General features: G+C 35.8%; 1 protein-coding gene across 6 annotated transcripts in view; it reads right to left on the minus strand.

The window, feature by feature from the left end:
* Window positions 1-13,507, minus strand: part of SUGCT (succinyl-CoA:glutarate-CoA transferase) — a 338,027-nt gene that overhangs the window by 278,363 nt on the left and 46,157 nt on the right. For 5 of the 6 annotated variants that reach the window (XM_087737823.1, XM_087737866.1, XM_087737859.1 and 2 more), the window contains one exon: window positions 10,509-10,652. The exons of the other annotated variant lie outside the window; for it this stretch is intronic. In XM_087737823.1, coding sequence (XP_087593949.1) covers window positions 10,509-10,652 — 144 coding nt within the window. The remainder of the gene's footprint in view (window positions 1-10,508; window positions 10,653-13,507) is intronic. 6 annotated transcript variants of the gene reach the window in all.

Genomic DNA, 13,507 nt, shown 5'->3' on the forward strand with positions numbered 1-13,507 from the left:
TTACCCCTGTCACCGTTCTCATTTGTATATTTGTATTGAAGCTGTTTCCATGGATGCGTGCACGGTGTGACCCTCGGCTCTTGCTTCTTGAGTGTTTGGGTTTTTTTTTTCATTTAAAAAAAGAAATCAAATCCAAACCCCTCTATCTCTACCAAGAAAATCCCCAAAGCTTAATGAGAGTAGAAATAAGTTCTTAGCTGTCTGCAATCACCTCCATACTGCCATAGACAGTGCACACGTTTTATGTTCCATCTTAAGCATTGACCCAAGTGGTTCAAAACACAGCACCGCGCCACAATGAACGGTGCTCTTCTACCAGCTTTTAGGCAGGCAACTGTGTTTCGAACTCCTGCAAGAATGAATTGGGCAGCAAGAACCACAGCCTTGCACAGAGGCAGGAAAGCTGCCACAACTGAAGGCAGCCCATTCCACAGGGGCCCAGCAGGAAGCCACAGCCTTCCCAGGAGCTATCAATGAAAATCACCTTGTGTCGGGGCACGTAAGGGTCTCCCATTTAGCCTGGAGTTGAGAGCTCTGCCAGGAGCTAAAAATCAGCTCAAGAGTGCCATACACCCATAGGCCGGGCAGACAGCCCCACCTGCAAGTACACAGCAAAGCCACAGCCCACAAAGGAGCAAGATTTTACAAATTCATCAGTGGTGTCCCTACAACTGTGCAAGGCAGCAGGTCTGACCTGTTTTCCCTGAAACTGTTTTCCCATAATCCCTTCTCCACATCGTTTTTTTCCCCACCCCTTCAAGGGCCAGTAATACTGTAGCTGCTTTCAACCAGTGCTTTGCAGACCTGCGAATTCCATGAATGACTTCGAAGAGGTCTGCAAAAGCTGATCAGAAAAGCAAGGCTACTATCACCTAGGCCAAGGCATACTATTAAAGAGTCTACACCCCCTTTAGAAAATGTCTGTGGTCACATTATGAACACTGTGCTCTGGGTAAAAAGTGTTTTCTTCCCAGTGACACTGATTTCTCTTAACATGAACCTCCAGGAAGTGATCACGAATTCACCCTTCACAAAAGAAAACTCCTGGCATTGAAGCACCAGCAAATGGTATAATCCCAGCCACAAATACAACCTTGTAAAGATAAAATCAAATCCTTAATGACAAATAACTACAATTTTAGAACAGGTCTCGTATTAAGTCCTGCTTTAGGGCCTTCCAACCAGACACTTAAGCGAGTATCTAACTCTGTGCCAGTAATCACATGCAGCTTGTGAGACTTGCTGATTAAAGTTAGCCACTTGATCAAACAGCACACAGCAAATCACAGAGTCACAGAAATGATGTGCTAGGAGGTGCTTAAGGCACTAGAAACAACAAAAAAAAAAAATACATGCAATGAGAAAAACAAGAGGTAATGTATTTGAAAACCCTATCTTGAACATGGATTCTCAGAGGAGAAGAAAACTAAAGAGCAAAACAGACTTTAAAGCACCACAATCATGTAGGTACTTTTTTCGTGTGAAAATGATGGCTGAAAAATAAAGTTTAAACTCCATAAATATAGAGAAACGGAGGCATCTTCAAAAATACAAGGCATTTGCATAGCAGAGAACTGCTAACTGAGTTCAGTGAAATGCAACAACAAAAAGAACTAGTCTATGAATTGTTTTTTTTTAAATGAGCTATTTAGAGCTTATAAAAGACCAGAACGAACACCTGTGTGTGTCCCACTGCATGCACATCATCTCCTGATTAAGATTCAATTAGTATTAACAACAGCAAAGATTGATGCAACTAACAGATATAGGACTTGAAATTTGAAATATATATAATTCAGCACACAGTTTCAAGAGAAGGCAAATGTTAAATGGACTCCTATCTCTCCTTAGTCTCCACTTTGAAAAAACAAAACAACAAACCTACACACTCAGATGAATTTTAGGTGAAGGATCAGAAATAAAAATCCTGACGATAGAATCTATTAGACAGCACTGGCATGAAAGAGAAAAAAAAATTTCTTTTCAATGAGCTCCGGTTGAAGAAAGCAACATTTTAAAATTAAGAATAAATTACATTTTCTTCATTAAAATAAAATACTAGTTTTTTTCTGAAAGTGTAAAAAAAAAAAAACATATTACTTCAACCACTGAAAAATTCCTGTTTCAGCTTCATAGCAACACAGGAACTGCTCTAAGGAATCCGTCATTTTAAAAAAAAAACTATTAAAAGAGAATATTCAGGTTAAAAAAAAAAAAATACCAAGAACTCTAAAGTTAGTCTGTATGCTCTGTGCAAGATCTTGGTGCACTTATATACAAACCTTAAACATATGATCCTATACTATTTTTCTATCAACCTTCTGACTCATTTAATTAGTAGTTACTTATTGAATATTAACTTTTAACTTATTTGGGAATACACAGCCCAAACACTGCACCGAATCTGCTAGAGAGTCCCTACCAGCCTTTATGCACATCATATGTCGTACACATTGCACCTTCTGCCACCCTGAGCTCCTTTCAAAAGACACTTCCCTGAAACAAGGGTGATTCATCTGCCAGATTTCAAGTTTCCACTCCAAAGAATGAAGGCACTGAGTTTCTCAGGAGAAGGGAAAAAAAAAAAAAAAAACACCAAACACAAAGCCCATCAACGTATTTTCCCATAACTTGTTCCTGGAAACAGATGAATCATTTTAATCTTAACTTTGAAAACAAATCACTTTTTGGCAGTTCCATGACATGGAACATTCAGCCAAAACAGTTATAACTTTGGCAAAGTTATAAAAATTAAAATCAGACTCTGATAACAGACATATCAGACAACCTTAACTATAAATGACACTTCTAAAATCATTTCTTCAAGTCTCCATCTTCTCTGAAGAAAGAATATATATCCACTGAAATATTAAATGCATTACACTCTGTATTTTCACACAGCTTTACTAAGTCCAGGCAACATTCAACTTACAAAAAGTTTCTTCTGCTACATTTTATACAGGTTTTTTTTTTTTTAATACTATAACATTTTCTTATATTATTCCTTAATTATAGCCTTTCCCACCAAGAACCTATGCATTTAATATGAATTACAACTTATCTGTTTTTTAATTCTATGTAATCACGTCTGGTTGTATTTCATTGATTGTTTAGAAAACAGCACAGATCAAGCTCTCGGAGTGGCTTCTCTTCATGCAAAGACCTGTAAGCGTACTTGCAAAACACAGAACAGTTTGAGTTTAAAAACACTGGCTATATTTGACAGCTGAGAATGAAAAGAGCAAAGCATACAAAGTATCCAGCAAACAGATTTTGCTCATATAAAAATTAATTACCTGCGAGGACACGCCTCAGAATAACTATAGCAATTTCTCTCATTATTTGTAATAGGATAGCATCCAGACGCTCCAATTTGGATGCTACATACAGCTCGTCAAGGATTCTATTGTTTTACTTAATCAGTAATAAGGATGCTTTTCCATGGAAAGCTGCCAACATCGGAAAAAAAGCTGTATTAAGGCACTTTTCACTTTTGATCTTATGATTAGAAATAGTGCCTTTTGCAATGAAAGTATGCATGCACCTAACCATTTACAGCACTCATCTTTTTGTCTCAATATTTATCATTAATACTTGCACAGAAGACGTGTGTTTGTCTGCTCCTGACAATATCATTTTCATTTTATCTGTGAAGAATTGTCCCTCCACAAAAATAGCAGTAATTTCAACAATTTGGGCTGGGCAAGCAGGTAGGTTTTTAGATTTTTCATTTGATACGTAGGGAGGCATGTACAGAAACGAGCCATGTCTGTTTGGTTGGGTGAGAAACGTGCAAATCTCCTCTGGTCATAACAGTATTATCTCAGCAGAACAACACTGGCATTAGTTGTAACACTGAAAAATCCATTGCAACTGAATGAAATAGGATGTTTTACAATGCACAAGATTGTATTTCTGTGCCTCTGCAGCGTTAATGAACGCCCACCATTCGGGTCATCCACAATGCTTTTTTTGAGCACTTTAATGCTGTCCGCAATGCAGATGTGGTTCATCTACTGAGCTGTTAAACAGCATACAAGTCAGAGAAACACGGTCCAAAGTTCTATTTGATTTGAGAAATAAATAGGTTAGTATTACCAATGAATCTGGAGTCAAAATATGGCACCTCTGACTGATAATGCGTTTTGAATGGTGACAACAAATCTGTACACAATTCTCTGAAGAAGTAAGTTTTTCTTTAATCGATCTACAAAAATATTTAAATAATACCACAAAAACCCAAAATGTTGTATTACAGAGTAAGCTTGAATGAAAATAACTTTACATGATTTTTTTTATCAGAGAAATCTAGTACTACAAATATTCATTCCAAAGAAGGAAGGCAAAGCATTTTTACAAATAAATGAACCCTGACTTTTACATAGAGTTTAATGGATACCTGTTTTTCAAGTCCTAAACCAAAGTCTGAACACTTATTTTTTTTTTCTTGTGGCTTTCACTATATATAATACATAACTAATGAACTATGACCTCTGGCCTAATCACATGTCACTAAAGAGTTGCAGTTTAATAGATGAGCCAGAAACAACACAGTGCTGAATAATACAAACACGGACAAACACAGAGTCATGGCAGCAGAACTCCATCAGACTAAAAAGAAGTCATTAGTCCAAATTTGTTTCAGCATCATCCTTTACTTCACCTTTTTATAAATTATAATCTACAAAGAAATTTCAATCAGAGATATCTGAGGCGATCAAACCAAGCAGTGTTAAAACCGTAGCTAGCGCTCCATCAGCATACCCAGAAATGACATACTTGGTAAGGTTGATTAGATTTCAAGAGGTTCAACAGCACACAGAAATCAGTTGTTTTGCTAACTTAAAATTTTCTATGACATAAAATTGAAACCTCTTCCATCAAGTTACAGCCCTTTTCCTTGCTTTTTACGTAAAGAAATAGCGCATAAGATGTTGAAAGGCCCTATCCAAATTTGACCAATTTACAGAATGACTTCTGAAGGCTTCCATGAGTTTAGAGGGAGGGGTGAGCTTTTGGGGTACACTAAAGGCGCTTATTCTGCTAATAGTTGCTTAAATCATTGCCATTTCTTTGGAACTACCCAGGTTATCCTTCTTCTCCTAATACTTAGCATGATCTCGAAATATGATCTGCTGGTAATAAATTACAACAAACATCTTGATTCCATTTCCAGAATTATACCCTTATTCAAAGGTCATCTAAATAATAAACTCATTAAAAGAAATGTCTTCCTTTGTCTTCAAACTCTCTCCCGTACCCACTCCAGATAGCCGTTTTATTTTTTCTATGTATTAAAGGGCCATATTTTTTTCTATCTCCTTCCTAGTCTTTCTCTAATTGATGACAAAGGTAGCTCGACACAGGGAAATGAAGCTGCAACACGTTCAGGCTTAGTTTCATTAGCACAAGAACAATAGTAGCAAAGACAAAAAGGCACAGAATTTACTTTCAGGTAGCAGCTAAAGAAGAAATCCCTTGCAATCTGGGTACATACTCTGTTTACAGAGTGAAGAAAGCCACTAAATAAATCCAAGATCCAGTTGGAGTATGATCTACCAACGTCTTTTTATGTAACTAATCATTAGAAATCACAACACACATTCCACAGAGGCCAATATTAAACTGAGTTACTGTCATGTTAGTATGGTCTTCTGGTCTATGCAATAAAATTCTGGCTACTTAAAACCCCGAGGGCTAAGTTCTGTTCTTAGTTATACTGATGTCCTCAATGGAAATTATCAAGAATAGTAGCCAAGAAAAGTGTTTAATGTACAGTACATATTTAAAGAAATGTTCACATTAATTCAAATTTTATTATCTTTCCATATCAGAGCTATGCAGTGAAAAAGACAACGTCTCCATACAGAGCATTCACAATTTTTGATCATGACAGAGATTAAGAATACAATGTTTTGCAAAGATGATGCTTTATAAGCTTGCAAAAAAGAACCGCTTATTCAAACCATACCAAAAACAAGACAACTGTGAAACAGTCCTCCTAGCAGGCCTCCAAAATCGCCAGCAGCAATGACCTCTAAAAAAGCAGATTTTCTTTCTGCATTCAGTCAACTCGCAACTCTGAGTTAGCAAGCAGAGAAGCAACAAGATACAGTCAAAACACCTGAACAGTATTTGAGTTCCAAGACTGATATTTCTCACAAAACTTACTGCTCAGGGATCCTGTGATGCCATATATATCCTACAGGCAGCGTGTAATTGTTACCAGTTCCACCTATACTCAGTAATTTGTAAAAGACATGACATGAAAGGGCTGAATAGAGAGCACTAAAAGCACCTTAAGACAGATAAGCCTTAAGTCATCTTGGGAAAAAGTGATGCAAAACCAAAAACTCATAGTTTCTAAACCTTATCATTATCTCAGTAAACTAACTGCCAAACTAAAGCACAAAGATGGAATATAGAAAATAATTTACACCAATTTGCTAGGTTTTTCTAGGGTCATTTCAAAATTTTGTGAAGATTAAGAGTTTGCTATGGCAAATACAAACTAAAACATAGTAATCAGAAGCAGAAGTGTCTGATGAACAATCATATAATACAAACAGTATTAACCACATTATCCTGTTTGTGGAATCTGGGAAAAAAATACACTCCAAAATTGCAGAAATGTTAGATGTAAAATACTTCTTGCAGATTTTCTATCCAAGAGAAACCAACTTATTACAGCATTTGTTGGAGCCTGGTCGTAATTAAATACAGGAAGGATATTAAAACTTCCAAGAGATTTTTTTTTTTAAGCCACAACAGAAGAAAAGGCACAATTGCATAATTGGAACCAAATCCAAAACCCACTTCCTTCTTATTTACTAGCATCATCTAAAGGACACTATTTAGATGCTGAAAGGTCTGGAGCTAACAACTGTAAATCATCTAAAAGTCAAAAATTTCAAAGGAATTGTATGACATGGGTTAAAAGTTTATAGATGAGAGATACAGAAAGTTAGTGCTCACTGCAAAACCACATCCTAGCGGTCACCGTATCTCTCTTGTCAATAAAATCCTAGCAGTCACCGTATCTCTCATCAATAAAATCCTAGAATTCTATTTTGTTGTGGGGCAAGAAATCCTCTTTGGTAGTAATAAGCTGCTATAAAGCTATAGGGCAGAAATGTTGGATATACAGAATTTGAAAGAAAGATGTCTTTTTAAGATATTCTAAAAATAACATTTCTTTAGAGAACAGGATTTCACTTATCATTTAGTACTACACAGACCAGTTAAATATTAAACAAACTTGCCAGTCAGTGGGATATTTCTTTAAAAACCTTCAGATCTTTTTCATTGGCAGTTGAATTCAGTTCAATACTCTTTGTCATTAGCATATCTGTGCAGAAAATTAATATCAACAGCATCCTCCAGCCCTCCCTGCCCCCTCCCCCCCAATTTTAAAATCTTCTTGCATTTCTATAAGGTATGCAGAAAAGTGATAGCACAGACATAGATGGACACGTACATGCTAGGTTTTTTTGCTGTAAAATAAATCAAGCAGTTTTCAGGGATTTCTAATTATTTAAGTGCTTTAATCCCTGTTTGTTTGTTTGTTTTTTCCTTTCTGACACAGTCATCATCATCAACACTGCCCATTGAAGACATATGTATAGGCCAGCTTCAGAATTGTCAGTTCAGATGAAGGGATGAACAAAAGGTGCAAGCATGCTGCTATACTAGCTCAGTGCACGAAATACTAACAAAAGCCAAAAGTTTCATACAGGTCCCTGCTGTCGTAACACTATTAATAGGAGGACAGTTCAGTAACGCTTTTGTCTTACACGCAGAAAAAAGATTCCTTTTTACCCATTAAAAATTACTACACTCCAGTGAAACTCACACTAAAGGAAAAGTTATCATGATGCATCTGTTTGACCTCTAGATCCCACCATTAATCAACTGCAACAAGAACCTAACAAATTAAAAGTCTACAACTGCAGGTTCCTTATTGTTTTGGCAGCATCCATAACAGACTTCAAAAGGCCATTCTTTTTAAACATTCATCACATGAGGAAGAGCTAGCTTTAGATATCTCAGCTTGGTATGTAAAACCATAATCCCTTTGAAAGCATGGATCTTTCAAGAACCTGATCGTATCACAGTAATTGTCTAACTTTCCTTTAAAAAAAAAAAACATTACCACCAGAAGTACTGCAAGAGCAATTTCTTTTTTTACATTAATTTTTAGATTTGTGCTATTCTTTCTTAGTACAGTCACAATTAAAGACTTACAAGTAACCAAAGGTTTGGTTTGCAAAAAGAAAGAAAATGAACCAGGAAAACTACATGTTCTCAGACAGACTCAGCTGTCAGTTACATTTTTCTTCATTCATTATAACATGTTTTTTAATGGGATTGATCACATGGGTTTATTTTTGGCACCCCAGCACCTCATCCATAAATATTTTTTCCAATTTAATAAATGTTCTCATTACAGTCTTAGGCCAACACCCTAAAGTTAATTGGGACTGAAATAATAGGGTTATCAAAAAAAAAAAACCAAACCAACCTGTTTTCTGAATAACAGCTTATGCCCATACTCCATTCCAAAATAGCAACTTAATTCAGTTTAATTTACCCAACACTGAAGTAAATAAAAATACTTCTTTTGCAATAAGGGTGTGCACGCATGGAATTACTTCTTAATAACTTTTAGATAACTGTAATTTGATAACAAGCATGGAATGAGTTAATGCTAAAAAAAAAAAATCACTAAACTGTCCTTTCACCATTTAGTACTTCTTCAGCTAAGCACATATCATTCTTTGTTCATTAACGTCTTCAATCCCTTTCTTGTGTATGCCAGTGAGTGGCCTAAAGGATGATGATGTGGAACTTCAGATGGAAATTCTGCAATATGAGAACACTTTTGTGCATAGCCAAATCTATCCTAACCAAGGAAAAAGATTCTAAAAGACAAATGAGGTGACAAAGTAAGCTGGAAAAAAAAAAAAAAAAAAAAAAATAGAAGAGAGTTACAGCAACACAACTTTAACTCTTCTTACTTTCAGCACTTTATAAAAAATCAAATACTAATCAAGACTGCTCCATTAAAAAAGCCAAAAAACAGAGGAACAAGGAATCAAAAAATAACAGAATGACTCAAAATGAATAGAAATTACCAGAAGGCCTGTTAATAAAATCAGAAATGAAAAAGACCAAGGAGAAACTGCCATAAAACACTATGATACCTTAAACAACAAAAAAATACTTCCATATATATACAAAATATTTAATAAGAGTTTAATATACATTTAAAATATTTTTCTAAACTGCTTATTACATTTTTCAAATGCAGACACAAAATTTACAAATATACATAAGTATGATGAAGAGTTCAGTCCTTACAAACATTTCTGAAACAAATGAAAAATTCTTTGTTGATTTAAGCAAGGGCTTCCCCTCCTTTCCAGATCTGATTTCAGTAGGTATTTAAACAAAAGCAGTAGGTATTAAAACAAGAGCAACCTCAATCATTAGTCTCAATCATTATTATCATATAATGATATAGGTGGGAAGGAATCTTTGGAGGTTCTCTCATCCAACCTCCTGCTCATACCAGGGCCAACTTTTTGCACAATGGGCACTCTTATCGTCTCTCAAATGTACTGACAGGTATAATAGAAAGAAAAATAAATTGAATAAAGACAAAAATAAGGGAGCACTGTAGTAGCTTTGATTAGTACTGCATACAGTTTTGATGTACATTTTAAAACGTACACAAAAATTCCTATGCACCATATACCCAGTTGCTACCAACAGGTATCTACATCAGCAAGACAACGTATCATCTGATCATATGCAGCTCATACCAACATCACTTTCTTTTTGTGAATTAGAAATCATTGCACCAATGGTGCTTAAGTGTTCAAAGCCAATTTAAAGTTCTCATTATTCGTGGTACATGGTATACCTTTCATGATCAAAACATCTTTGTCTTTACAATTCTGATGAGTTTTTTCTTTAATATGCCTAGAGAAAATGCTGCATCTTCAAGTTTACTTGATTCTTTAATTCCCAGAGCCTAAAGGCAGACCTCCTGGATTACATTACTTTGACACTCGGGTGATACTTGATTACTCTGGAGGATTTTGCACAAGTCATTCATTCACTTTGGTAGTAATATTACCCAGCGCCAAGGCCTCCCTTCCAACAGGGGTTTCATCATTTATGCTTGTCTGTCTCAAATTATCTACTACAACTGTTACTTACAATCTCAGGGATGTTATAAACCTTGATTAAACCATGTTTTCAAAGAACATGGAGGTCCTCTGTAAAAAGTGAAAACCAAATGTAATGCAGTAGTAACTATAACCATGTCATATAAAATGGTCACTACCAGAGTGGCAGAATAAGGAAACTGTAACTAATGCCATTATTGTCATTATTATTGTTGTCATTAGTTGTACTAACTAATTTGATTAATTTATGTCAAAATGGTATTCTTAGGTTCAAACATCTACACAACTAAAAGCAATTTTTTTTAAAACTCCTACCTGAGATGACAAGAGATTGCAGTCAATGTGCAGTCCTTTCCCTGTCTTATACCTCTGAAGTAAACCAGCCATAATTGCTCCGTATGTATACAGCCCAGTAGCAAGATCTGTCATGGCTACTCCTGGTCTAACTGGTTCACCATCCTAAAGAAAGAAAAAAATACCCCAAAGCAAAACAAACAAAAAAACCCAAACAAGAAAAAAAAAAAAAAAAAACACAAAAAAGAGAGAAGAAAACAAGCACAGGCAAAACATTACTTTTTGTTATAGTACATGCTACACAAGACTCATCTGAAAAAAGTGCTTGCGTGTTTCTGCATTGCAAACTGCAAGATATAAGAGTATCTTTGAGTGAACTGAATATAAAAACTACCACTGAAAACCAGATATTCTTGCAGTATCTACACAATGCTAACTTCACAATGCTGCAGACTGCAAATTGTGAATGATTTATTATGCTACTTTTTGCCCTAATAACATAATGCTTCAACTCACCAATGCAAAAAGAAGAGATACTGTTAGAGACAAGAGAATCCAGTGAAAACTGAACTTCATTATGCCTAGAAGCTAAAGGTCTAAAGGATTTCCACAGTATGCTGACCAGGGTGCATGTCTGTTTGAAAGGCAGAACCGTATCGCTTTGCTCTTCTCACTTTCTTTTTCTCCCTCCTCTTCTGGCCTTCCCCCAGCCAAATCTCAAGTTTTATATTTTCCAGTATACACACTCCAGGCTTGTAGTGGGAAAAAACAAAAACAACTTTGTTTTGTTTACGCATGTGCACATTACACATGTAAATACACACAAATTCTTGACCTTTTGACCAATGATCACTGGAAAGTTGATTCAAATATCCTTTTTCAGCATGTGAACCCTTTTTCTGGCATCAAGGGAAGCATCTTCATTTTACATCATGTGTTTCAGAACTTCCCTAATCATGGGCACAAAATACAGCCCCTCTGCAATCAATGGCAAAAGGAACTTCCAATTTCAGTCAAGGTAGGCTTTTACCATAGAAGCTTAAAAGTGCTTCTTCTGAGACATTCTCCCATTTTCTACTCTGAAAAGTTTGAGGTCTGATGCTCATATTTTGACAGCAATTGCTTGCCCTGAAGTACGGTCCACAAATAGCAGCGCAAAGCTAATGAGACTGTTTCAGAGTTTCAGCACCTAAGTAAGCCTATCATAAGCCAACTTAAAATCAGTATAATTGATAAATAATAACTGTTGGTCAAAGTTCTTATAAATGCCTTTAAACTAACCTGGCATAAATTCAATAAAATTGAATTTACAGAATTACTTTAATTAGTCATGTCTAAACTGCTAAGTGTAATCATACTTTAAGATTACAAGAGAGTTATGTTTAGTGATAATTACAAAAAAAAAAAAAAGAGTGTCTTGGCTTCACATAAAAAAATTTAAAAAAAATTTATCTTCATTTTTTTTCTTTTGCACTCCAACAGGATTTACCTAAGTCTGATATCAAGTCATATATAAGTTAAAAATTATTTTAAGAAAAATATCATATTGCATTATCAATTGCATTCATAGGTCAATTCTGGGACAAAAGACTGTAGTACAGTATTTTCAATGTAAGATGGAAAATGCTATATTTTATTCATATCATAAAAATCTCTTATTTCTTCCTTCTCTTCTTCCACACTCTACACTAAGCTACTTCAGCTTCCCAATAGAAAGGACAACTCAAAGGTTCCATCCATTTACCACTCTCCTTGTACCCAGCTCCGGGGGAAAACAGGAAAGGAAGTTCGTTATTTTTATATGCGTAGGCCTACTGAGAAAACCAATTAGCACATGAGAAGGTTTTTGCTCCTCAGAGCTATCACTGCGAAATACAAATGGAAAAAAAAAAAAATAACATCTCCCCCATATTATCTGCTGCAAGTTCTCAGTTTCTTAAATTGTTGTTTCTTCATTACAGCCAAGATGCTGGGATGAGAAGAAATCAAAAAGATTTTAAGATTTTGCAAACAGATGTGCAGCAAAAGTCTTAGTTTGAAAACACTTCCCACTGTTTTCAAAGTGTCATTAATTTCACCCTTGACGGAGAAAACTAGACTTTGAAGATATAAAAATCAGCAATATTTTAATAGAATGTTACGTATGAATTCATCTTTTCAAGCCTTAATCCCAGCACTTTCCTCATCAAGTACTAAACTACCTAATATGTTAAAGCAAACGCTTCCCTTGCCTCAGTAAGAAGTTCACCTTTATTTCTAAAAACACTTTCACAATTTCTCCTTATAGAATGCTCCTGCAAACTACTAGCACTACAGTGCTATGTTATTCTTAACACGTTGGCTCTACTTCATCCTAACATTCCACAGCCTATAATTCTGCAGCAGTCCACACAATTTCTATTCTTCCTTGGTCTTTCTACCAAGATCCATGAGTAGCTGCCATTTTTCACCCTTTAATCAGCTTCTAATGTCCACCTGTGCGATAAACCAGCCTTTCTGTGACAGGACGCATAGCTCTAAGTACTGTGAAATGGATTCATTCAGGTTTTCATCTCTATCCTGCAGAACAAGGGATATGAAGCTGCTTTATATTAAGGATAAAGCTACACACACACACAGAAATACCTTCCATTAGACAGAGCTTCTGACAGCACAGCAGTACTTCTGTAGCTAACATTATACTAATCCCTGAGCAAAGGAAGCATCTATACAGTAGCTTTTATTCAAGCAAATTATTTTAGAAGTAACAACCACCACCACCGCCCCTACCAGCCAGAAGTGGTATTATTGTTCTGGTAGAAGGACAAAAGGCAGCTGCAGTCAGGGAGAAAGTGCTTTAAGCAAACAAAGCGGCCATCCAGGCTCAAGGGCTGGGCTGAACCCTAATCAGGGGCAGCACCAGGACGTGCCCTTTGCTCATTTGAAAAGATGAAGATTCACTCCAGTAGAACAGATCTTTTCTTCTGTCACTGCACTTTGCTATTGCTCAATATTACCACCAGTTTACATGTTTATTCCTA

This window comes from Nipponia nippon, unplaced genomic scaffold (genome assembly GCF_047370975.1).
Source record: "Nipponia nippon isolate SJK-2023a ecotype South Korea unplaced genomic scaffold, ASM4737097v1 scaffold_1, whole genome shotgun sequence".
In the NCBI taxonomy this organism is placed as follows: Eukaryota; Metazoa; Chordata; class Aves; order Pelecaniformes; family Threskiornithidae; genus Nipponia; species Nipponia nippon.